The 25290-nt window shown below is 39.6% G+C and overlaps 3 protein-coding genes and 1 long non-coding RNA gene across 6 annotated transcripts in view; 3 read left to right on the top strand and 1 right to left on the bottom strand.

The window, feature by feature from the left end:
• LOC146670251 (uncharacterized) overlaps positions 1-25290 on the top strand; it is a 235532-nt gene that overhangs the window by 159399 nt on the left and 50843 nt on the right. The window lies entirely within an intron of this gene.
• Positions 12646-17452, top strand: cyc1 (cytochrome c-1). Its single transcript, XM_085407088.1, has 7 exons — positions 12646-12781; positions 14334-14524; positions 14775-14901; positions 15094-15251; positions 15342-15502; positions 16365-16465; positions 16768-17452. The coding sequence occupies exons 1-7, from the start codon at positions 12701-12703 to the stop codon at positions 16870-16872; spliced, it is 924 nt and encodes a 307-aa protein (XP_085263214.1). The 5' UTR covers positions 12646-12700; the 3' UTR covers positions 16873-17452.
• On the bottom strand, positions 18496-19705 carry LOC146670255 (E3 ubiquitin-protein ligase TRIM35-like). The gene has a single exon (XM_085407992.1). The coding sequence runs from the start codon at positions 19231-19233 to the stop codon at positions 18595-18597; it is 639 nt and encodes a 212-aa protein (XP_085264118.1). The 5' UTR covers positions 19234-19705; the 3' UTR covers positions 18496-18594.
• On the top strand, positions 22361-25257 carry hesx1 (HESX homeobox 1). Its single transcript, XM_085407991.1, has 4 exons — positions 22361-22717; positions 23543-23652; positions 23782-23883; positions 24670-25257. The coding sequence occupies exons 1-4, from the start codon at positions 22615-22617 to the stop codon at positions 24853-24855; spliced, it is 501 nt and encodes a 166-aa protein (XP_085264117.1). The 5' UTR covers positions 22361-22614; the 3' UTR covers positions 24856-25257.

Below are 25290 nucleotides of genomic sequence, written 5' to 3'. Positions count from 1 at the left end.
CCAATACTTGACGTTTGGATCCTTGTATGTTTACATGACACTATGACAAAGGTGTGACCTCAAATTGACATCTGTACACAGAGAAAGCGAAAGCCAGATGTGTTTTGTATTCATACCATCAGTGTGCAGTTGGCGCATTGTGTGCTTAGTAGATGATGGCTTGTGTGTACTGTTTGATACGAAAACACCATTTTTACAAAGGTGTGAGGGGTTAATCTAGCTGTGGTCGCTTTTGCAAGGGAACTACAATGTTTTGATAATTGGGTGACAGGTTTTTTTATTTGTGTGTAGAGTTTTGCAAAATTAGCCAATAGTTACAAAAAATGTGCTTAAGCAATCATAAAAAACTGTAAAATCTAGTGGATATTACAGTTTTTTCTGATTGCTTAAGCACATTTTTTGTAACTATTGGCTAATTTTGCAAAACTCTACACACAAATAAGAAAACCTGTCACCCAATTATCAAAACATTGTAGTTCCCTTGCAAAAGCAAACACAGCTAGATTAACTCTTCACACCTTCGTAAAAATGGTGTTTTCGTATCAAACAGTACACACAAGCCATCATCTACTAAGCACACAATGCACCAACTGCACACTGATGGTATGAATACAAAACACATCTGGCTTTTGCTTTCTCTGTGCACAAGGTAGGCCATGTCAGTTTGAGCTCATACTTCTGTCATAGATCCATAAGCATAGAGGGATCCAAACTTCAAGTACATCAAAACAAACACAAGTGTTTATTTCCAAGTATAGGATTATTTGCAATCGCCATAATGACTATATGGGTTACTTGGTCTGCAGTGAACATGCTTCCTCTGCCCCCAGCATCTGGTCATCTAGCAATTCTGTAAAGTAACAATTTCAGTATTTTTACATCAATGGTATTGGTGTGTTTCTCATTGGCATATGGCAGTGCTACAAATCTTTGTGCGAAGTGACTGTACTAACCGATTCTCATTTCAAGATGTCCTTATGGTACTTGCTACAGTGTAGCGGCTCGAGTTAGGCTGGACCCGTTGGCCAGCTACCCTCAGGGTCATTCCACGGTTGATTACATGGTCCACTATTGTAGCTCTGATGTCATCAGCAATTCTATTTCTTACTCTTCCTACCCTTCCTCTCCCCCCTCCTCATCTTCCTCTCCCCCCTCCTCGTCTTCCTCTTGCTCCTCCTTGTCCTTGTCGTCCTCTTCATCCTACTTCTTCACTTCCACGTCCTCTTCCTCGGCCTCCTCTACTTCTCACTCTTTCTGCTCCCTCCATTGTACTCCGCACACACAGCTTACCTGTATTATAGTGCTTAGGCTGATTGCAAAGTGAACGAATTATCTAAAAAAGTTTTCACATGTGAAAGTGTGCCAGACAGTTGGCAAGTTAGTGTTAATGATAGCCATACATGTGTATGCTTTTGCTAGGAGTGTGTTGGAAATTTGGTAATTGAGTGTTGTGCAGTGAATTGTGCCTACAGTTTTGCAAAGTGTGTGTTACAAAATTGCAAACTGAGTGCAAAGCAGTTTTTGTGCTTTTAGTTTTGCAAACTCAGTGAGTGGTTTTGCTATAAGTCTGAATAGTTTTAGAGATCGTGCTACAGGAATCACAGTTAGGGTTTAAGCATTCAGAAAAAACTGTAAAAGCAACTTCCACCAAAAATTCAAACTAAAAATTGTGGACTTATGGGACAAAAACCAGAGAAAACCAGTTTCAAGCAAAAACCATAAAAAAAAACACAGTACCATTAATGTCTCCAGGGCAGTTTGCCCCCGAGGTACATTTGAGAGGAAAAATGTACTGTCAAATGTAGCTGTTAAATCAGTCACCTGCTCTTTTCAAGTCTATTTATCTGCACTCATCATTATAATTAATGCTTCAGATGTCATGGACTTGGAAAGCAGATACGTTTGCCTGTCAAAGAGCCTCTCACTGTGATTTAAACTTATACAACAGAACTGATACAACCCAAGTAACGCGTGCCGATAGAAGCGCTTATAAGGATCTCAGCACAATTCATCTGAATGAACAAATAAACCAGACCCTGTACAGCCCATAATCTTCACGACAGCTAGCACGTCTGTAATTACACAACATCATCCATGAAAATGATTTGAGATAATTACTTCAGCTGTCAGCTCTGCTCGCCACTGTTTGAATATTGATCTTTTCCATTTTTTTAATAATCCTCTCTTTCTGTATGCATCTTTCATTGTAAATGTGTTGCAATTCACCACCCAGTTAATTCAATTCACAACTGTTACAGATTATACTTGCTCATTAAAAAGCCCATTGTGTGCAGGACTTAGGGTGTTCATATTGTCAATACATAATGTCTGAAAAATATGTCTATATATTTTGTCAGGATTACAATGGGCCCTTTATACCAACAGAAAAGCAGATTTTTTTCCACAAAGTCCACCATGTTTCTACAAAGTGTTCTCATTTAGTGTCTCTAATGTTGGTACCATAATACACTGACATTAATGAGATGCGATCATCACTCTAGATTCATAATTTTTCAATGTGGATTGTTGCTGTTGCGAAGGGGTGTCGTTTTTATCTATATAATATTTTCCTGAACATAAACCAAGCTCACTTTAGTTCATAAACATAACAACTAAGCAAAAGTAAAAAAATAAATAAATAAATAACGACCTGGGGAAAGAAGTGAACCCAAACAGGATAGAAAGAGTCTCATAAGAGATATGCACTCACCACCTCACAACTTACTGATGCAGAATTCTATGTCTAAATCTGAACCATTTTATCTTGCTGGGGAAAATTTCCGTACCCAGTAAATCCAACGATGGTGACGACAGTAATGATGAGACAGACACATTTGTCAAAATGTGTTCCACAATGAGAATGTGTTGTATATGCATAATCTGTGCTTTAAGGTTGATGGTCAAATTAGCCTTTGGCAGTTTTGTGTTTACCTTTTGATTCCCTTGTTTTCACTGTCAGACAAAGCACAAACATACCTACTAATAGTTATTAAAATGGTTGTGGTTTAAGTTAAAATATAGTTCTTCACTAGCACTAATCTTGCATTTTAAAAAATATACATACTTAATGCATTTAAATATGACAAGTTATCCATATTTGACAGAATAGAAGTGCAGACCTGTTTCACTGGAACCAGAAGTGCAACACCATACAGATGATGCAAAGGACACCGTTAGCCCTTTAACACTTGGCTGGGCACAGTTTTTAGGGTTTTCAATTAGGTGGTAGTACCTGTTACCAGGTAGTTTTTTGGTACCTATTCGGCTGTGGTTCCAAGCGTTCTGAGGCAATCCGAAAACGTGGCATCAACAGATGGTATGGCACCGACTGGCTAGTCAGAGGCATCACTTGATGAGTCGTGAGAGCGTGTCCTTCATGAAAATCAAAACAGCCATTTTTGAAACCGGGCAACACTGTGGTCCCTGAGTCTGACAAAAAGCCGAGTCTGATTTTTAAACTATTGACCAAGGAAACACTGGTCCCTCTCTGGCTGTCCCATGCCAGAGAGGGAAGTTTGGATGGTTGCTATGGACAGTCTCAACTGCCTCAAAGAAGGAGATATTGTAGCTGAAAAAAACAAACGAACAAAAAACCATTGCCCCTAAACAGAAGACAGAAAACTATAAAATAATGCAATGTGTCATTTACTTCAGCCATCGGCGTACAAATGCTAATCTGGGTTATTTTCATTTTAATTAGCAGATTTTCTCTTTTAAAAGATCTGCACAACGCAACCTTTTTAATGATGACTGAACAGCTCATCTTCAGTCTCTATGGAGTAGAGCTGCACAGAATGCATGAGTGCACTGTTCACAACAATGTCTGTCAAAACTAGAGAGCAACTAATACATGAAGTGTTGTAAATTCATAAATAATAGGAAAATTGAATTGTGCATCCGAAATAAAGCAAATCTGTCTGAATGTTAAGGGCACGCTACATTTTAATAATGTCTTTAGGTAGAATATAAACATTTCTGAACACCATAATTGTTAAAAAGAATCCATTGTGAAAAGCATCATTAAACTTTTAACTAAATTCTTCTTTTTTTACGCTGTAAAAGCAAAAATGGGCAATTAATATAAATTTGACTTCCATCTCCTTTCCCAGAAGCAATGCCTTTGTTATTTATGTAAAAGTTTGCATGTTTGTGTTTTCCAATGCAAAAAATGATCATTTCAAAATTTTCTTCTATTTTGTTTTTCTATTTTTTCCGTTTACTGCCATTTTTTGTTTCCTGCATTGAAATACAAAAACAGAGGATGACTGTTGAAAGACTGCTGGCAGACCTGTTCCACCTCAGTGATACTGGGGGGTATTTAATGAGTGTTGTTTGGGTTGTTTTTGTTACTTTAAAGAACACACCAGGATTGTGCAATGGGAAACAGAAGGAAATACTGTATATTTCTGTTGTTTGGTTCAAGCGAAATGTATTATTTTACAATTTTAAATAGAGGTCTATGGTTGAAAGGATTGGAAATGCATCCAGCCACCAAATTTGATTTGACATTGTAGGTTGATTGTTGTTTTTGTTATATAAGCATTCACTTGTAATATGTTTGTGAATCATTAAACTTATCATATAGGCTCTGGAAGGGTTACAAGACACCATCGATCATCACAAACCACACATTGTTATTGCCACAGGCTAAGGATGCAAAAGTTGCCACCATCACCAAGGGAGCAAATTTCGCTGGCTGACTGACCAGGCTGCACCCCCAGGCTGTGTGTGGTTCTGCTGAGTGGGGATTTTCCTCACAAAACTGAGAGGTTTGCTGGGTGAAGACCTCGGGCAAAATAGTGCATTGTTTATATATGCAGTTTATGCATCAGAAACTATTCAATAAACTGCATTTTTCATAGACAGAGGAGTTAAGATAAGAAACATTGGAAATATCAGAAAGTCGAGTTGATCTTTTTCTCTTCCATCTGTGCTTGGATTCTCAGTCTGGGTCTTTGGCTGGCTTTTCTTATGGTGTGTCACACATGTCTACTGTAGAATGGAATTTTTTTCATACAGCCAATCAAACTATAGTCTACTTATTGTCCGTACTGCAAACAATGCTGTTGTATTTTCTATCTCTCTGTGCAGGTATGTCCTATGCCCAGACTGGACAGTTTGCTGCTCTGTGAGTTGTACAGTTAAGAAGCATTTGAAGCTGATATTTTCTGTCTCTCTGTGGAGTCCAGAGCCAACTATACACCACAGCCTAAAGGCAGAGTTGGCTTGCTGAGGCCGGGGTGATTGCCGGCTTATTACTTACAGGGTGGTGGGTCTGGGAGGACAACTGCTGTTTCCTGTCGTAGTTGTCAGCGTGTGAAGTGTAGCTGATTGTGACATAGCTCGCCCTGGCCTTGCACTGTGTGTTTTATCCCTTTTGCCAGTGGGGCACTGAAAAGTTTTATCCCTCCATTTTTTTAAACATTGTAGCAGATATTGTTTCCTATTGACCTCAGCAATTTAGCTAATAACATATATTTTTGGAATTTTATTGGTCGTCATCTTTTGCTCACAGCTGAGACTCTTGGTCAGACTGAGAATCTGTGTGTAACAAATGATTTCAGCTTTGTATCACAAGTACAGTAGAAAGTCTCACTGAGCGATACAGCGGACGGCTATGCAACCAACTTTCAGCGTGGTCAACAACACAGTGTAATTACTGCTGCTGCCTTCTTTTTATTTAACATCTTAACATATGCACGTCTCACTTTGAGGTTGTTAAACAAACGACCAAACAAAGACGCGCTGTGCACTGCACATCAGTTTGCGAGCTAGATAACTAATTAGCTGCTCACATTAAAAGCATGTAACTCTTATCTACATATACTTGTAATACCACTCTGGCTGCCCAAGACAAATATCTACAGTAAAGGTACTTTCACTTAGTCTCTTATCCCTTGCAGTGTAACATTGGCAGTCTTATAGCCTGCTTGCTGCAGAATGCAGAAACCAACAGAAAGAAGCTGCTCTGATTATCAGTAAAGTGCTTTTTTCTTCCACACTCTATTATGTTTACTTTCATTGCAAGTTTTTAACCATGTGAACTTTGCTTGTCTGTCTTCTGATTGCTTCTTGCTCTGAAAGTAAGGTGTTGTTTAGTATTCTCATGTGTCTTTGCAGCTCACCTCACTGTCACGCTGAGAGTTCAGTTAAATTCATACAGATCAATAAAAGTATGAAAGCATCCCACTCTTTGTTCATGAACCCACACCAACATCCTTTGACCTAAAAAAATCATTCCTGACGTACGAGTTAAATGAAAAAACACTGCGGCGATGGATTCCTCTGATCTGATGGTAGAGTTCAGCAGCAGTACCGCACTCCCAATAGTGAGCTCCCATATTTAATCAGGGGCCTTGATGGGCAAAACTGCTGCTGTGTGCAGTATCCCATCATGTGTTTGATTCATCAAACACAGACACACACCTGCAAAAATAAATGTAGTCTTCAGCGGATATATTTACTCAGTGAGAACTGAGAACTCAACAAGGCAGTTTGATTATACAATGAGATCAGAACAGTTTCTACTACAGAAACTGAATCTGAGTACTGCTCACTGAACATACTGGCAATATGTGGGTAGGATTGTTTTTTGCAGTATGCTTTGGGTCATTGTCCATTTGCATGTGTGCAGCATTGTCTGATGAGTCTTGTAGCATTTAGCTGATTCTGAGCAGAGAGCAGAGCCGTGTTCACTTTCATCCAGCTGCTTCGTTCAGCAGTCACATCATCAGTAAACACTAGCGACCTGGTTCCATTGGAAGACATAAGTGTCAGAAATTTAGAGAAATTTGTAGACTCCATTGATGCAATTTCTTCAGGACTGTGGGGGGCTGGAGCCTGTCCCAGTTGTTACAGGCGGAGTACATGAAAAACACAGACAGTTATTGACAGTTCACAGTCACGCCGAAGGTCAGTTTTTAGAATCATCAATTAACCCCATACAAGTCTTTAGGCTGTGTTAGGAAGACAGAGTACCCAGGGAGTAGCCGCGTAGACACAGGGATGACATGCAAACACAGGATGTGAGGTGATCCTGCTAGCCATCATGCCACCCTTTGTGCTCGTTCTATTAGATGTTTTCTGTCAAAGTCTAACCTGCTCTTCTCGAGTGTAACCAGTGATTTGCGCCTTGCTGTATCGCCTCTGTATTTCCATTCATGGTGGTGTCTCTTGATTGTAGACTGTGACGATGACACGCCTATCTCCCGGAGAGTGTTCTTTACTTGGATACATGTTGTGAAGGGTTTTTCTTCCCCAGAAAGGAATACTGTAATTATCCACTTCAGATGACTTCTGTGGTCTTTCAGGCCTTTTGATGTTGCTGAGCTGACTAGTGTATTTGTTCTTTTTGAGAATGTAGCAGATTGTTGATTTAGCCACTCCTGTAGTTTTTGCTACCTGTCTGATGAGTTTATTTTTTATATCCTTCTAATGATGGCCTCTTTCACGTGCACTGACATTTCTTTCTGACCTCTTAGAAATGATGTACTTGATGTTCACAGCTGATTTTTTGAGAAAGCGAGTGATTAGTTTAGTAATTTTCTGCATCCTGAAAACTCCCAAGACTGTCTATTTAAAGCTGTTGGAATCATACATAGGGACAAAAAGCAGCATTACAGAAGATCACACTTGTTTCAGACATGCATCAAACAAATTTTAAATATTAGACAAAGATAACCGGAGTAAATAAAAATTCAATTTTTAAATAATGATTTCTTTTATAAAGGGAATAAAATGCTGTCTATACCTGGGCCTCTGTGAAAAGGTAATAACCCTCTGTTGTTTCAAAACATTTCTGTAGCTGCACCCAGGCCTTGTTACTGCCATACAATTGAATTCAGTTCAATTCTGTTTTATTTATACAGCATCAAATCACAATAACAGTCGCCTCAAGGCGCTTTATATTGTAAGGTAGACCCTACACTAAAACAACAGAGATAGTATGAACAAGCACTTTGGCAACAGTGGGAAGGAAAAACTCCCTTTAACAGGAAGAAACCTCCAGCAGAATCAGGCTCAGGGAGGGGGGTGGGGGAAGAAGACAGGGCAAAAGACATGCTGTGGAAGAGATACCTGTTAAATTAAGTGTCATATGTTTTTTATTTTTTTTAACAAACATGCTAAAAAAAAAATTCTGGAGATTTATTTACATTCCAGTTTCCACGGTTATGAAGAGCAGACAGGGAGTTGACCTAGATGATACTGTCTAGCATACAGGCAGTGGACTTTTTCATCAGATTATTTAACACAATCCTGGAGAACAAGAGGATGTCTGAGGGATTGAAAAGAAGTGTACAGGTACCAATTTTCAAGTACATGGCTGATGTGCAGCGCTGTATCAACTACAGAGGGAGAATGCTGATGAGAATGCTGATGAGGGAGAAGCTACAGGAAACAGTAGCTGAAGCAGGTTAAGAAGAGAGTTGGTGATCGGTGAGCAGTTGTATGGCTTCATGCCATAAAGAGCTCTACAGATGTGACTTTTGCCCCTTCTTGTTTGCTGTGGTAATAGACGGGTGGGCAGACAAGGACTACAATGTTTGCTGATGGCATTGTGATCTTTAGTGAGTATGGAACTGGTAGCTGAGAATCTGAAGAGGGGGAGGCATTATGTGGAGGGAAAAGGAATGAAAGCAAGAAGAAGTAAGACAGAAGGTGTGTGAATGAGAACATGAACATGCAAGGAGTTGTGATAGTGACAGTGGACAAATGTATCTCCCTGGAGTCAATCATCCAGGGCAACAGAAAATGCACAAGACAGGCAAACAACACGGTACAAGCTGTGTGGATTAGGTGGAGACAACTGTGAGGGGTGATTTGTGTTCAGGAGGTAGAGCAGGCCATCTACTCATTGGAACGTTGGTGGTTTGAGCCTTGGCTGCCCCAGTCTGCATGCCATATGTCCTTGGTCAAGATACTAACCCCAAGTTGCTTTCCAATGCTTCCATCGGAGTATGAATGTGTGTGAATATCAGATAGAAAAACACTTAAGCATAAGAAAGTGATCGTATGAATGGGTGAATGAGGCATGTTGTACAAAGTGCTTTAAGTGCTTCACGAGAGTAGAAAAGCACTATACAAAAATCAGTCCATTTAACATGGTAAATGGCCTGTATTTGTATAGTGCTTTTACTAGTCCCTAAGGACCCCAAAGCGCTTTACAAAACCAGTCATCCACCCATTCACACACTGGTGATGGCAAGCTACATTGTAGCCACAGCCACCCTGGGGCGCATTGACTGCCAGACACTGGCGCCACCGGGCACTCTGACCACCACCAGTAGGCAATGGGTGAAGTGTCTTGCCCAAGGACACAACGACCGGGACTGTCCAAGCCAGGGCTCAAACCAGCAACCTTCCTATTACAAGGCAAACTCCCAACTCTTGAGCCACAATAAAGGAGCCATGATTAAAGGACAGCAGCAAGAGTGAAAGGGAAGAATTACAAGATGGTAGTGAGACCTGCAATAATGACAGGACGTGGAGCTGGAGGTGGCAGAGCTGAAGATGCAGAGATTTTCACTGTGATCAGAATGAGCAAATTCAGAAATGATTACATCAGAGGAACAGCTCAGGTGGAGAAGGTTTGTTGACTAGATTAGAGAGATGGGGTTGAGATGGTTCGCACATGTGCAGAGAAGGAATAGTGCATGTATTCGACAAAGGATGTTAAATATCGAGTTGCCGGGCGCCGGTTTAGCTCAATCAGATGAGCAGGTGACCATATGCCGCATGGCTGAAAGCGGGTGACCCGGGGTCAAGTCCGAGCCGTGCCCCTTTGCTGCATGTCTTCCCTTCTCTCTTTCCCTCCACTTTCCTTTCGACCTTTGCTGTACCTATCAAAAAAAAAAAAGCCAATTAAAAGGCAAAAAATATATATTTTGGTTTGTGGATGTAGTGAAGGAGGACATGCAGAGGGTTGGTGGGACAGAAGAGGGTGCTAGGGATAGGGTGAGGTGGACCCAGATGAACTGCTGTGACGATCCCTAAAGGGCGCAACCGGAAGAAGAAGCAAGATTTACATTCAAGTTTCTGCCAGATAACAACTGCACAGATGTTACTGAAAAAAAATAACCAAAAAACAAATATTAATTGAAACAGGAAAAAGAATCTCTGGTGACCTTTCACGGTATGAGAAATACAGCCTTGCAGGCCAGTCTCCCCCAAAAATGCAAAATGGTACCTGTGCAACAGAAGTAAACTAAAAAAAATACCGAATTGAACTGGAATAGTTTTTCTTTCAAGCAACAATCACCAGCAAAGACAGTGACTTCTGGGGCTGATTAATACTTTATTACCTGCCTGCTGTTAAACAGCAAACATCCATCTGCAGTTAAGCTTACAATGAACTTCACTTCATTTAAACAAGTTAGATGTTTTATGTATCTTAATATTTCAAGCTGGATGTTTGTTGTTTTATTATTTAGATAAGCTCTGCTTTCTTCATCTGTGTTTCTGAAAAATGTCTCATGTCTATACTGGAGACACAAGATTCATTCATGTTGTAATAACACCTACTATTACACACAATAAAAAAAATTGTATTTTTCCCCGGTTTATACTTGTTTCAAAATATGTTGGGGGTCATAGTATATTTCTGGTTTTATTGAATGGTTTTGTTTATATTTGGGTTTTTATAGCTTCATGCTTGCAGAGAATTTTCCTGTTTCTGTGTTCACAATTAAAAACAAGTCCCATAAATCTATTATATCTGTATTGAAATCTACTGTTTTTTATCTTTAATTGTATTTTTTGCTCATATTTATTTATTTGTTTTTACTATGAACTTATTAAGTGAATTCTATTTTTTGTAACTCTGCTTCCACCTTCTGGAATTTGCAGGTACCACACCTACAATGTGAGAAAATTTGCTCTCTGTAATCATTCCTTCTGTTCATATTGTTGTTGTTGTTTTTTTAATCCCTTAAAAATATGCATAAAGGGCAAAGGATGGACTAGATTAGATGGGCCTCTTTGCTTAGGCTGCTGCCCCCGCGACCCGGCCCCGGACAAAGCGGATGAAAATGGATGGATGGATGGATGGATGGATGGCAAAGGATGGAGACCCTATGGTTAAAATGAAGCTTCACTGTTGCCACTTTGATAAATAAAGTGAGTACATGAAAAAGAAAGAAAGAAAGAAAGAAAGAAAGAAAGAAAGAAAGAAAGAAAGAAAGAAAGAAAGAAAGAAAGAAAGAAAGAAAACAAATCTTTTCATCATGAATATGACTTCATGTAGGAACAGTTTAGGGGGTACAAAGAAAGCTCTTGTTATAAAAGGACTGTAGCTTTGAAAGATCTTAGTTTAATTAATAACTTATTACTTTATTGATTTATTGATTTATTTGATTTAAAAAGTAAAAGCCTTAAATTTCACCATGCTTTCAGTCGTTCACAGTGCCATAGGTCAGCCTACAGGGGAAAAAAAGTTTAAAATAGCAGCAGATAGAAGTGTGACATCAGCCTTTGCAATTTAGGTAAAAATGTCTGAAAAGTCGCCCTGCGACAGACTGGCGACCTGTCCAGGTTGTACCCCGCCTTTCGCCCTATGACAGCTGAGATAGGCTCCAGCGCCCCCCGCGACCCTGAAAAGGATAAGCGGAAGCGGATGGATGGATGGATGTCTGAAAAGTCCTGGAGCGGCCACTAGGTGGGGCTATTTTCACATTTTCTTCAAAAAACAACAACTTTACATTTCATTCATTGCTAGAAATCTGGTCAGAAAGAAGCTGTAAGGGTAAAATCTGTAAATACTAGTTTTATGTTATTAATGACAGAATGTTACAAATAAACGTTACTTAACACCCCCCCCCCCCCCCCCTCCCCAAAAAAAAATGTTGTGTAAATTAGTTGTGTAAGATTTATGTCAAGTTAGCTAGCATGTTATAGATCCGGTGTACTTTTGTATCTACCTTCATAATAAGAGACAGTATGAAGAAAATAAATACGCAATAGGCCCATATTCTCCACTTGCAGAGGTATTTATTTTAAAATAAATAAATAAGCATAAAGTTGTATTACTTCTTTCTTATATCTTAATTTGTGAAAATATGTACATTTATATTATATAATGTATTATATAGTACTAGGATGGTGTAGTGGTTAGCACCATTACTTCACTGGAAAAAGGTCCTAGGTTTGAATTTGCTGTCCAGATGGGATGTTCTATGTGTCTGGGTGGGTTTTCTCTTCAGGCAGTCTGGCTTCATCCCACAGTGCAGTGACATGCATATTAGTTTAACTGCTGATTCTAAACTGTCTGTAGGTGTGAGTGGTTGTCTGGGTATTTAAAATCTTCTACCTCTGTCCTTGCAGCTTCATTATTACATCTCTCTCTCGCTTATTTACACACATGTATTCTGTCTTGCGTTTACTGACTTCTGAAATATTGTATGCCACAGTTTATGGCAAACTAGCTGTTGAAAATGTCAGAAATTTGTTACTTAAATAAACCAACTGCATACAAATTATGCAAAACTCAAAATAAATCTAGAGTAATTTGAACGTACTCAGTATTCAGTAATTCCCTTGTTTTTTCATACATTGTAGATATGGAGGGCATGGTCTCAGCGATTTTATTTTGACAACTGAGGCCAAAACGCTTCACACTGGCCGTCTTTATTTTGAAGTTTCAGACCGGAACAAGCTGTTTATCTGCCTCAACTCCTTCCAGAGCAGAGCGAGAACCGCAAAGAAGATGGCGGCGCTACGAGCGGTGGTGCTATCGGGGAAGGGGAGGGCTCTCCTCAGCACCCCGAAAACTCTCAGGGCCTCCAAGGTAGTGTAGTAGTATTTATCACACATGAACGTGTTTAGGACACGATTTAATAGAAAACCGGTGCTGTGAGGTGTCTTGGCTAAGGTTAGCTTGGTGCGGACAGCGGGGTGAGACAAGGTCACTCGTGTTCCCACACTTTTTAGGATTTGACCAACAACTGTAGCTTTAATTTCTTAAACGTTTTATCACTCATAACCTCTTGATAGTGATACGGCATCAGTATCTCCAAAATGAAATGCCAAAGACAGTTTAAAGCAGGTTCTCCTCAATGTGTTTAGGAAGCTAGCCGGTGAGCTAAACCATGATGTCGTGTCCAGCACCCGGCAAACGTGCAACGTGGTTAAAATATACGTTGGCCAGCGATGCATGAAGATTAATGTGAATTGTTTGGCCACTGTATTTGTGCATATTTAAACTCAGCTGGCGTGGGTCGCGATTGTTGACTTCTGTCAGTAACGACACCCGCTGAAGTCGCTGAGCTAAACAGCTTGCTAAAGAGTTAGCATCTCAAGGACTGAAAGGACTTCCGGTGAATAAAAACCGTCCTCAATTTCAATCGCCAAACTAAATATCTGTGCCCTGTCTACAATTCACTGATGCGCGTTTCAGACGATGGATATAACCGAAAATACCTAAGAAGCTGAACATAATTGTCATTTGGCCCCAACTGAGCTTGTGACCTAGTTCAGGGACAAGGAGACGTTTTTCAGCTTTAGTTTCTTTGAGATCATTTTGTTTTGATTATTGGGGATATAATCTTCAGACTGCGAAGATATGATTCCCAAACTCTATTTGCTTATTTACTAATGCTTAATCAGAGGGAGTATCCCAGTAGAGATGGAGAAGGGCATAGCGAGAAATGGCTAAATTGGAGCATTACTGTTAGTAAATGACATGCATGCCAATCATTAGGCTATTAACTACTATATTGATTTTCTTCCTTAACTAAAATAAAGTACCCTAAATTAATGTTGCCATGCATTATTTTATGTCAGAGGTGGAGGTTGGTGTGTTATGTTTGTTTTGCTGATGTGAGGATGCTGTTATCGCATGCTGCCATTAACACCTGGTTACAAAATCAGCTGTGAAGGGCAGTTTCATAAGGACAACCAGGCTGGATTATAAAAAAAGGGCCACTCAATTAACTAAACCTTGCACACAAACTTCTTTACCTGCAGCAGGTTTTACTCAGCCTTGGCCTTCAGCTCATAGCAATTCTTCAGAGTAGAACAAGAATTATTCTTGTAGTCCACAGAGAGAGCTGTGTGATGTTGAAGGATACCAGCCAAAAGGTCAACACAAAGCAGGAAGACCTTAGCCTCACTGGGAAACTGTAAACTTGAAAAATAATTATGTACTCAGACCAAAAAATAAATTGTCAAATGTGCTTGGATATCCAGTAGCCCCGTAGACTTGGGCGCCATGCCCAAGCAAAGTACATTTCAGCTCTAATATAATTTAAAGTAACTTAATCTAATGGATAGTCGGCTGTAGATTACCCTTATTGGATGAGTTTGTTAAAGTAACTTTTTGTGCTTATTTCCATTCACAGGCCAGCATGTCCTTCGCCAGCCTGCCAAGGGGGAAGAAGGTTGCCCTGACAACGCTGGGTGTGGTCACAGCCGGTGGAGCCGGGCTTGCACTGATATTGCACCAGTCGGTTAAAGCATCCGAGTTGGAGCTTCATCCCCCTCAGTACCCCTGGAGTCACGCTGGACCTCTGTCCTCTCTGGACCATGCTAGGTGAGTTGAATGTATACAGACTGTTCAAGTGCTTGTAAACATCCTTTGAGTGATGAAAGGCACTGAATGTAAAACTGCCACTAAAAATTAGCTGGCTTTGAAGACTTGAGTTTGCAGAGAATTTCACTTTATTCACGTTTGTTTTCTTTATACAGACTGAATTTTTCATTGAAAGTCTGTTTTGGCAGTTTCAGACAGCTCTTTTAAAATAACTCGTTATGTTTCATATCTTTGTCTCTGCCTCCCACAGTATTCGCCGTGGTTACCAGGTGTATAAGCAGGTGTGCTCAGCTTGCCACAGTATGGAATACCTGGCTTTCAGAAACCTCGTGGGAGTGTCGCACACAGAGGACGAGGTGAAGACCATCGCTGAAGAGGTGAGTCTATATGTGGGGAGATGTGATCCTGTGAATAGTCTTGATTCTGCCAATATTCTAATTTAATCACATAATGGTATTTTAGTCAGACCGAATCTTTTTTTTTTTTATAAATTGTCTCATTGTTTTTATCTGTAGAAGTAAGTTCTGCCCGTAGGTGGTGACCCATCTCTTCTCATGATTTGTGTTTAGGTAGAGGTAGTTGATGGTCCTGATGAGAGTGGCGAGATGTTCACCCGGCCAGGAAAGCTGTCAGACTATTTCCCAAAGCCCTACCCCAACCCCGAGGCAGCCAGGGCCGCCAACAATGGCGCCCTGCCTCCAGACCTTAGCTACATTGTGAACGCCAGGTAAGTCCTGAAAACCTGTGTTTACTCTGAAAGGTGCAAAATCTGCAGTATCCTTAGCATTAACTCATTTCACCCTTCTGCTCCCTGCAGACACGGAGGAGAAGACTACGTGTTCAGCCTGCTGACGGGTTACTGCGACCCTCCTGCAGGAGTGATAGTGAGAGAGGGACTTTACTACAACCCCTACTTCCCTGGGCAGGCTATTGGCATGGCCCCACCGATCTACAATGAAATTCTGGAGTATGATGATGGTAAGAAGTGCAGGTGCATGTTTGGATAATCTTCTCTCCAGCTACAGAAATGGGAGCACTATTTTCTGTTTTGTTTTTTTCCCCCTCTTTAGAAAGAGTTTCAGTTTGTTGGAGTGAACCAAAAAACGAAGACATGCAAAACATGCCTTTCCTGTTACCTTTTAATATACATACACTTGTGTTTTTGGGTTTCACTGCAGGCACCTAATGAGCTTCCAGATAGGGGCATAGGAGACTGCAAGGGCCATGCTGTCTGGTTAGCTGTGACTCAAGTTTGAAACTAAGAGTGCAGGGTGGATTGCTCAGTAGTGATCATATTGTCTAAGGCGAATTTAAAAAATAAAATCGTCATAAAATATAATGGTGGATGGAAATGAATGTGGGAATTCACCAAATAGACAGTAACAAGCATTTAATTGGCTTTTTTTTTGTCTGAAGTCTTCTGAAATTCATGGATTTCAAAAACACTTGCAGCTCTTTGCTCAATGTATCCTTTTCTGGCAGAAAATATTGCCCAGTCGTTCCGCAGGTTTACTTTTTTAAACACTGGCGTTTATAGATCAAAATCTGTTCACCATTCTGAGAGGCTGTGACAGAAAGACGCCTCTTTGTGACTTGTGGCACTCAGAGTGAGGCCTGAGTGAATCCATTTGCTGTGTTGAGTAGCATATTTTAAGTGTTTCCAGTGCGCTAAATTGGTTAAATTAACTCGTTTGCTGCACATAAATGACTTCAATAACTTTATTGCAAAGTAATTTGTTATTACATTGATAAATGAAGCATGACAGTTTGGAGGGGGGGGTTGGAAGGAACAAATGAAAAAAGTGTTGCTGATGGTTTCTGTTCTCTTGGTTTCTTATAGGAACCCCTGCCACCATGAGTCAGGTTGCTAAGGATGTGTGTACTTTCTTAAGGTGGGCTGCTGAGCCCGAGCATGACCAACGCAAACGCATGGGACTGAAGGTACACCTCTCACCAACTGGAGTGCCTATTTTTTGTCTTTGCCAGCACTTAAAATGACACCCATTCTTAATTGAGTGATACTCCAAATTTAGATATGTTTAATTAAATCAACACATGCAACTCTGTAAGATATTTTACAGGACACATGTTGTGGGTATAAAATAAGTTTTTATGTCATGCACTAAACTGTACAACTTCTTATGTGACCTTCCTGTCGTCTCAAGAATATTTAAAACATAGAAAACATGTCTAAGCATGGATCTTGGCATTGGTTAATGTTTGTGTTCTCTTTCTCCTATCAGCTGCTGATGGGCTCAGCTATCATTGTGCCTCTGCTCTACTACATGAAGAGACACAGGTGGTCTGTGCTGAAGAGCAGGAAGATCGCCTACAGGCCTCCTAAGTAAATGGAACAAAACGCCTCCCACACACCCCAACCTGGGCCGAAAACGGAGAGGGCTGCGTTCAATGACCCCACAATGCTCACCGTGTGATGATCTTAGCCACATAATTACTGACAAACACAAACATGCCTTTCTGAGAGGTGGAACAGAACTTGGAGTGGATGTACTATGTTTATTCTTACAGATTTTTTTTTTTTTTTTTTTTTTTTTTTTTACTAAGCTGGTGGCATGGTAGAACAAATATTATGAAATTTTTTGTTTTTTGTTAAGTATCCTGCATATTGTGGTTCATGTTTGTTTCAGATTTGTGGTGTTCTTGAACGCACCTGCTGCAAAGTTTGTTTGATCGGCAACGAGTTAACTACTGGTAGCAGTTCCTGTTTTGACATCTCGTATCAGTCTCTTTGTCACAATTGACTGCTAAGTTGATTGACTGTCCATCTTTGTAAGATACTCAATAGCAATGCAAGTGGTGAGAAGTGAAACATCCAGGGTGTGTGAGAAGTCATTCTTCCACAGTCTTCTCCACAAAGCATGCTCTAGACTTCAGTTTTATTGTACAAAATAAATTATCTTAAAGGAACCTTTCTGTGGGCATGTGTTTTATTTCAGACAGCAGCGAAATTCACACATTTAGATGCTGCCTGTGACGTTCTGCTTCTAAACTTTGTCACATATTCATTAAACAATCTCCCGACTTCTGACCTCCAGAGAGAAACGTCATGGCTTCTTTGGTCTGATTCAACTCTGTATTTCATTAAACTACAGAAAAATGAAATCAGTCACATAAACCGTTTACATTTTCTTTCTATATAGATGACACTGCCGCAAATCTTCAGATTTCTTTGTTTGAAATAAATTTTGAAACAAACAGTATTGTATTGATGTAGTGATGCTGGTGTAGAACCTGTAATTTAATGTATTTGAATGACAGCTGGAATGGCTACAAAAGGTTTTCAGTCAACACTAATTGTAAATCCTAATGAATGAATCCTTAGCGCGATACTCCCAAGTTCCTCCCTCAATGGAATCCACACTTCCAGACAAACAGATCCAGGAGACTCTGATAAACTTCACTGAGGCCCTTTACTTCATACCAAGATATTTCCAAACGTCATGGCGGTGATACGTTTCATATTAAACCCTTACAAAATTCTTAAAAATGCAATAAGTGCCTTTTTTCCCCTTTCTCAGTGCATGTCCAAATTAAACCTTATATAGAAATAGCATCCAATAATAAGCACACATAGAATGCATAAATTAATTATACTAAATAATTATCCCACCTTTAAGTGCCAAAAAATATATAATTTGCATATGAATCTTAAATATTTCTTAAACTAATGAGTTATGAAATCTGACCAATTTAAAAATGCTAACCCTTTATATTGATCACATCAAACGTAACAACATTGAATATGACACTAACAGAAATCCTTTAATTACTTTTTAAAAAATGGATTTAGACTCCTACACTAATACTGTCTGACCAGGGCTTTAGCGCTATTTTCCTGGGTATTATCTTCAGTGGATACACATTTACAGTGTAAAAATATGGAAACAGCTTCTCTGTGAAAGTGTGTGTGTTCGTATCTAGGTCAAAGAACGACAGTATTCCCCTGTACCAGTCCAGGTGAACTCTGACCTTTCTGGGCTTTGTTTTCAGTGTAAGAGCCAACGAGGGATCCGATAAGCACCGTGCTATGTAATTACCATTAAAGCATCCTATTCTCCATAAACAGGACGGGCGCTTTCCCTTCTCTGAATGGACTCTGCAGCAACACCCACAAACCAGTCCTCGCTTTCTCCAACCTCAACGTCCCAGCTGTGAGTCCCTGAGTTAAAGCCCTCAGAGGCCAGAACAATGCGACAGTAATCAAACCTCTCGGGGTTGTCAGGGAGCTTCTGTTCACTTTCACGTCTCACACTGGTCAGATGTTCTGACAGAACGAGTTCTGGATTTGTTGTGTTGGGATCCAGAATCCCAGGTGAGTAGGAAAACAGTTTCTTCATGTTACAGATGTTGAAGGCCAGGTTGCCCAGGTGTTTGGCCACATCTATCAGAGCTCCTGGAACCAGCTGTGGGTCATCCAGCAGGGGGCGCCGTTGAGCTCTTATTGTTGCGATCTTGTAGTTCTGCAGGAATGAGACGTCTCCAGCTCTCAGCTCCTTCTCTTCACTGATTGCGTCTGAAAGACTGTCTATCTCTCTGCTCAGAGCCTTAATCTTATCTGTAATCTCCTGACTCTTCTGTTCTGTTTTCATCTTCTTTTTGTAGAAACTGGCACAGCCTCTGAAACTGCTCCTTGATCTGCCTCCCTGTGGTTTGGGCCTGGACCTTGATATGCTCTGTCGTTTTCTCATAGTTTTCTTTAACTTGTTAAAAAAGCTTCAGTTTCTCTTTTAAGGGTTTCAGGGATTTCTGGAGGTGAGCTCTGTTAACTGATGCAACTTCATTAATTGGTTTGAATTTGTGTCTGGTGTGCTCATCTGAATGCAGACAGACGACACATACTGGCCGCTGATGGTCCACACAGAAGAGTTTGAGATTCTCACCGTGGAGACTGCAGAGGGTCTCAGACACTGCAGAAGTTCTCCTCTGTCTCCTCTGTAACACTGAATCACACAGTTTTTTCAATACTAAGTTGCAAGTTGGGTCACTCCTCGATGATGTTCTTTTACAAACTGGACACTCCTGTATTCGTTTCTCTGTCCACCAGTTCCTCAGGCAAGCTTTGCAGAAGCTGTGGCTGCATGAGAGGACAACAGGATCTCTAAATATATCACGGCAGACAGGACAGGACAGATCATCATTTGATCTGAAAGACATTTCTCTCTGGGTGAATCTGAAAGCATAGAAGGAATGTAGTCAGTCACAACTTTATCCTCACTGATATTTACTTTACCTTTGGATCATGCCTTCAGTAAAACTTACAGCAAACTTCAGCATACGGTGTTGTAGCAGGTTGAAGTGCCAGAATTATGGAACCTCCTCCTGCTCTCTCACAGTAGATGCTGCTGATGTGATCTGCCTGAGCTAAATAAAGTTTCGAGTCACTTGAGTGTGTGTGCTGGGCGGGAGGGGATAGGGGTGGAAAGCAAGATGCGGAAAAACGACAAACTGTTACTGGAATATCTCAAGTGTGTTACATAAGGGGCGGAGCTTTAACTCTGTAAAGGCTGAACCATGAAAAAATTGCCACAAAATTCAGTTCAAATTATTTGAGAACCAAACTTTTTATTAAGCCTTCTGTTATTTTTTAAATAAACTAAATACCAATATTAAATATAATTTTTGCTATATCTGGCATTTCTGTATAATGTATTCCTCACTGGAAAAAAACTGCATGTGTGTGATTGTAAACAGTAGTTTTTCACATTGATGATGCAGAGTGAATGAATAATAATACAACACATTTAGCATCACAGGGTTAGGAACTGTCATATATTCAGAGCTAAAATAAGGAATTAATATTAACAAAATATGCTTTCTCTTCCACACATGACAAAAATAGACTTCCACCCTGTTATTAACGATAAGATAAGATAAGACAAGATAAGGTAACCAGTTTACTGCTATGTATTTTTTTATTTTCATTATTTTCATTGTATTTTAAGGTTGTCTCAGTCATTTGTTTCAGCAAACAGGAGTAAAATTCCAAAGCCAATTTAAATGAATTCCAGTCTTTATTTAAGAGAGGAATCTTTTCACTTATTGTAACTCACCCTTCTTCCTGCTCGGCATGAACTATTTGTCACTCCCTCATTTTCTAGTGAACATGTTGGAATGTGCAAGGGATTTTTGATATGCTGCTCTGCAGAAGGAACTAGCGGAGATAAAGTGAGAAAGGCTGGCCTGTGTAGAGTGTAAAGATATTTTAATGCAAAACAGAATTATGTGTAGCATTTGGGTGTGACATCATGGTGTTTTAAAGGCACCAAAATCAGTTTTTATTGGTCAAATTTAGTTGAAAAATATGTAATTTGTAACAGAAATGACTGACAAAGAAAACACTTATTATGTTAAATTTTAAACACAGCACAGCAACAATAGCATTTACAGATGCACAAAAAAAACTTAGAGTACACACTGTGTCAGTCATGTCCTCAAATTGTTGGTATGTTATCTATGTGTCCTCACACACAATGTTAGGATTTTAGCATGTATACTGTATTCATACCTTTGAAAGTGACAGATTTACGACACACATAGCCACATACCCTGTCATCCTCCTGAATCACAAGCTATGTGTGTCCTTATTTTCCTTATTATGTTGATTACGTTCTTTTTTTTTTTTAGTGCTTTAAAGATAACATACTTAAATTGATGTTTAAAAATTGTGGTGCTTATATGTTGGCTGTGTTTGTTTCCAGAGTTTGATGGTTGTAGAGTTTTATTTTGGCCCTTGTGTGTCTGTCTTCGACCTCATGCTGGTGTTTGAGGAAGTGTTGATGCTTTAAATCAGACAGATAATTAGTATTCCCTTCTTTTAAAGCTCCCTGTGTCTGCTGTGTGTTGCTGAATCTCCACATCTCGCAGAGTGCAAACAGACGAAATCTGAGACTGATTTCACACGGGGTCTTAAATGCCATTTGGGAGTTGGCAGTGTTTGTACCTTTCCATTTTAAACAATGCTGAAAATGTTTCTGAAAACCATTTACAGAGAAAACAAGAAGCTGTTACTGCTGTTTTTACATTTCTGTTTCTCATTATTTTTAAATTTGGACAAAGCCAAGGAAGGTGTTCTTCTTTTGTCCCCGGCCTTGTGATAAGTAATGTTGAAATATTGCTTCAACTCTACGGCCACAGTCACACTGAGGTTTAGTTTAAGTGGCTTTTCTCTCTGCATGTAGTCACATCCGTCCCACCTTTCATTCATGGATAAACAAACAAGTGTGCTGTTGATTTAAAGCTGCCCTAGGCCTTCATTAGGAGCTAAGCTGTTTCTGAAAAGGGTTTCCTGCCTGCTGATTCAGACTGCATTCAGACACTACGAGCTTCATCTGCATCACAACACAAACAGATTAAGCTAATAGCATTAGTGGATCTCACTGGATCATTATTATCATTATCATTATTATTAGTTTAACTTCTGCCTCAGTCTTGTAACAGAAGGATGTAGGTTTTTTTTACTGTGAAAACTAAACTGATTTTCTACTTTGCTAATTTAGAAGAAAAGGAGTCAGTGTTGCTTTGTATTTGTTTCATGGTGGCAGTTTTCAAAAAAAGACTTCCCAACCTAATCTCACACATACACTCATACAGTTTATCATCTGGGAGAGAAACTTACACATTTGCACAAATGCTGTCAGATGAGCTGTTTTTGTTTCCTGTGAATTTTGCAAATACTTTTGCCGTCTTGTATTTGACTGGAGTTAAATATTTATGCTGTCTTTAGGTCACACAGACACAATTAGCTGAGATTAGCTCCTATGTGGAACCTCGGGGAATCTTATTCACATGGAAAAAAGGACTTCTTAGTTCTAATTGGTGACCATTGTAAACCTCCCATTCCCATTTAAACCAGCAGTCATCAGTTTGTTGTCCTGCTGCTTCATGCACCTCAGACTAAAACAGGCACTGGCCTCTTCAGTTTATTTTAGACTACAGAGCTAAAGGACCACAGTGCGATCAACTACTGCTTGATTTTTGGATTCGTTCTTTCTTTACAACGACATAAGATTGTTGTTTGCAGGCCGGGGGCCCTCGGCTTTCAGGATTGTTTATAAGTCAGAGTAATCATTATGGCGTCTGTGACAGTTGAAAGCAGGCTGGCATTTTCCATTGATCGGATTCTGGGTTTGGAAAGACCCGGAAACTGCCTGAAACTCCACCGACCCTGGGCAGGTAAGGAACAAAAGGTCTGAAGAGTTAGTAATGGGTAGTCTGTTTGTTACTGATGAAGTGCTAACCTCTGGTCTGTAATACGACATGATTTCCAAAGCATTTAAAAACAAAAAAATCTAAACTAAACCAGTTATCATATGTAATATTAAAGTTTAGGTTTAAAGGTTCATTTTTGTCTGGTTTTTTTGTAGAAAAAATTGCAATTAGATTACACTGAATCACAACATTGATTCATGTTTGTGTCATTATAAAACTGCTCAGTCTGTAATTTTTGTAACATAACATCCTCCAGTTGATACTAAACTTTGAGTATTTCAGTCTGACACTTTCAGTATTTTTTTAAAACCTGATTGGGGGCGATTCCTTATGTCCTATTGCTGTACAGGAAACAAACTGAGTTTATTAGTCTATGTTTAAATCCATTGCTTTTGAAGAACATGCATTTTTCTTCTCTTTCATGTCTTTCTTTGTTCTCCTGCTTGTTCCTTTCTTGTTGTCCCTCATACCAGGTTTCATTTTTATTTTACAGTTGAGCAGTGGCAACAGACTGGAAGTAACCCACTAAACTAAGCTTTCTCTGGCTCATTACACAAAACTCAAAATCAAGCCAAAGTAAAGCATAATTTATTATGTTACATTTATCTACATAATTTTTCTTAAATTATATATTTCATATTTTGCATTTGTAAGATTCATCAGTGTGAAAAGTAAATCTTACTTCCAGTGTTACTTTTAGAATTTGGCTTAATGCTGCCTAAATGTTGCGTTTGATTATAATTGCCGCATTAATGTGAAATGCTCTTTTATTTTTCTCCATTAAACCAGAAAATAATGTGGAGAGCGAGAACAGAAAACAACAGCAGCAGCTAAACTCCCAGCCGACATCAAACTGGTATATCGGACGCAGACCACGCACTGCCTTTACCACCAGCCAGGTAATCAGTTTATCAGCCACTTCTTCAATAATTCTGTTCAATTATGATACAGTAATCACGACATCCATCTATTATAGGAGGAAATACAGGTTTTTTCCTGGGTTAATATCATTGTGTGCATCCTCCCAGGTGAATATACTGGAGACAGTGTTTCAGGTGAATTGTTATCCTGGTATTCAGCTGAGGGAACAGCTGGCAGAGAGACTCAACTTGGATGAGGACAGAATACAGGTAGCTTCATACAGAATATTGAAAAACCAAATGTATTACCGCTTCACGTTTGTCATTCCCTGTCCTTGCTCCTACTATATTTAATTTCAGGACCCAGTGATTGTGCTTTTCCCCTGAAACTCCTTAGATTTCATCCATCAAACTGTTTGCAGGTCTTATAGGTCAACTGTGAGGTTTAAACACTACATGTTAGAAAACAGATCTGGATGTGTGTGCTTAAGTTTCACATAGTCCTGTGCCATCTGCCATGTTAGAGTTGGAGTTGATAAATAATTAGATTCAATTGAGCTCAGTTTTATTTATATAGCACCAAATAACAACAACAGTTGCCTCAACGAGTGTTATATTGTAAGGTAAAGACCCTACAATACTACAAAGAAAACAAAAAACCCCAACAATCATATGATCCCCTATGAGGAAGTGCTTTGGCAACAGTGGGAAGGAAAAACTCCCTTTAAACAGGAACAAACCTCCAGCAGAACCAGGCTCAGGGAGGAGCGGCAACTAAACCAACTGAACTGAATCTTTACCCAGACTATCAGAACTATGAAAATGAGAAATACCATGTCTGCACTGTTGAAAAGTGTTTTAATAAATAGTACCAAGCAGAACTATCTTAACTGTTGCAAAATAAGTTTCTGTGTCATGTAGTTACTTTTTTAAGGCTGGGGCTTTGTGTTTAGGGTATCAGTATTTAGCAGACTTAGTGCATATAATATATGTGTGTATATATAAGAAAAAATATCAAATGTCCACTTAGAATAACCCAGTCTCTCTCTCTCTCAGATCTGGTTTCAAAATCGACGCGCCAAACTGAGGCGTTCGCTCAGAGAAACCCGACTGCAGCTGGTTCAGACAGCTGTGGCTGACCTCGGGGTCGGACATGAGGTCATTGGTCATCTGAAGGTCAGGCTGGGCAGGCGAGGTGACAGAGAGCTCCTCTCTCAGGTTGAGGCAGAAAAAGAAGGCTGACTAAGGACTTTTTCTGTTCCTGCTCTTATGCAGGATTTATTGTTCTACTGCTCCACACATCATCAGTTTCTTCCAGGTTCTGTCTTTTGTCTTTCTTCTGTTCAAAAACATGACAGTGAAAAAAAATGGAGACAATTTAATGTCAGAGTTGTTTCGCACTGTTTTATCTCAGTTAGTGGTACAAATACAGGTAATTGTTTTTTGGCACTGAAAATAAATTCCTCAAGTTGAACATACTGATAAAATATAATGTTTGACATTCTGGAGATTTGGAAGTAAAAATGTTTAGTGAGATCTGCTGTAGATCGGTCTGTGTAATGCTGTCTCTGTACAATCTTATTGTGTCTCACTGTGTAAATAGGTCTTTATTTTATTAGCAATGCACATTTTGATTAAAAACGATTAGGCTACTGAGTCTTGTGTTTGTTTGTTTTT

The sequence above is a fragment of the Rhamphochromis longiceps genome, linkage group LG5, assembly GCF_057381845.1.
Source record: "Rhamphochromis longiceps isolate RC_006_pf linkage group LG5, R_longiceps_female_GT1.1, whole genome shotgun sequence".
In the NCBI taxonomy this organism is placed as follows: Eukaryota; Metazoa; Chordata; class Actinopteri; order Cichliformes; family Cichlidae; genus Rhamphochromis; species Rhamphochromis longiceps.
This window is presented reverse-complemented; position numbering and strand designations above follow the sequence as displayed.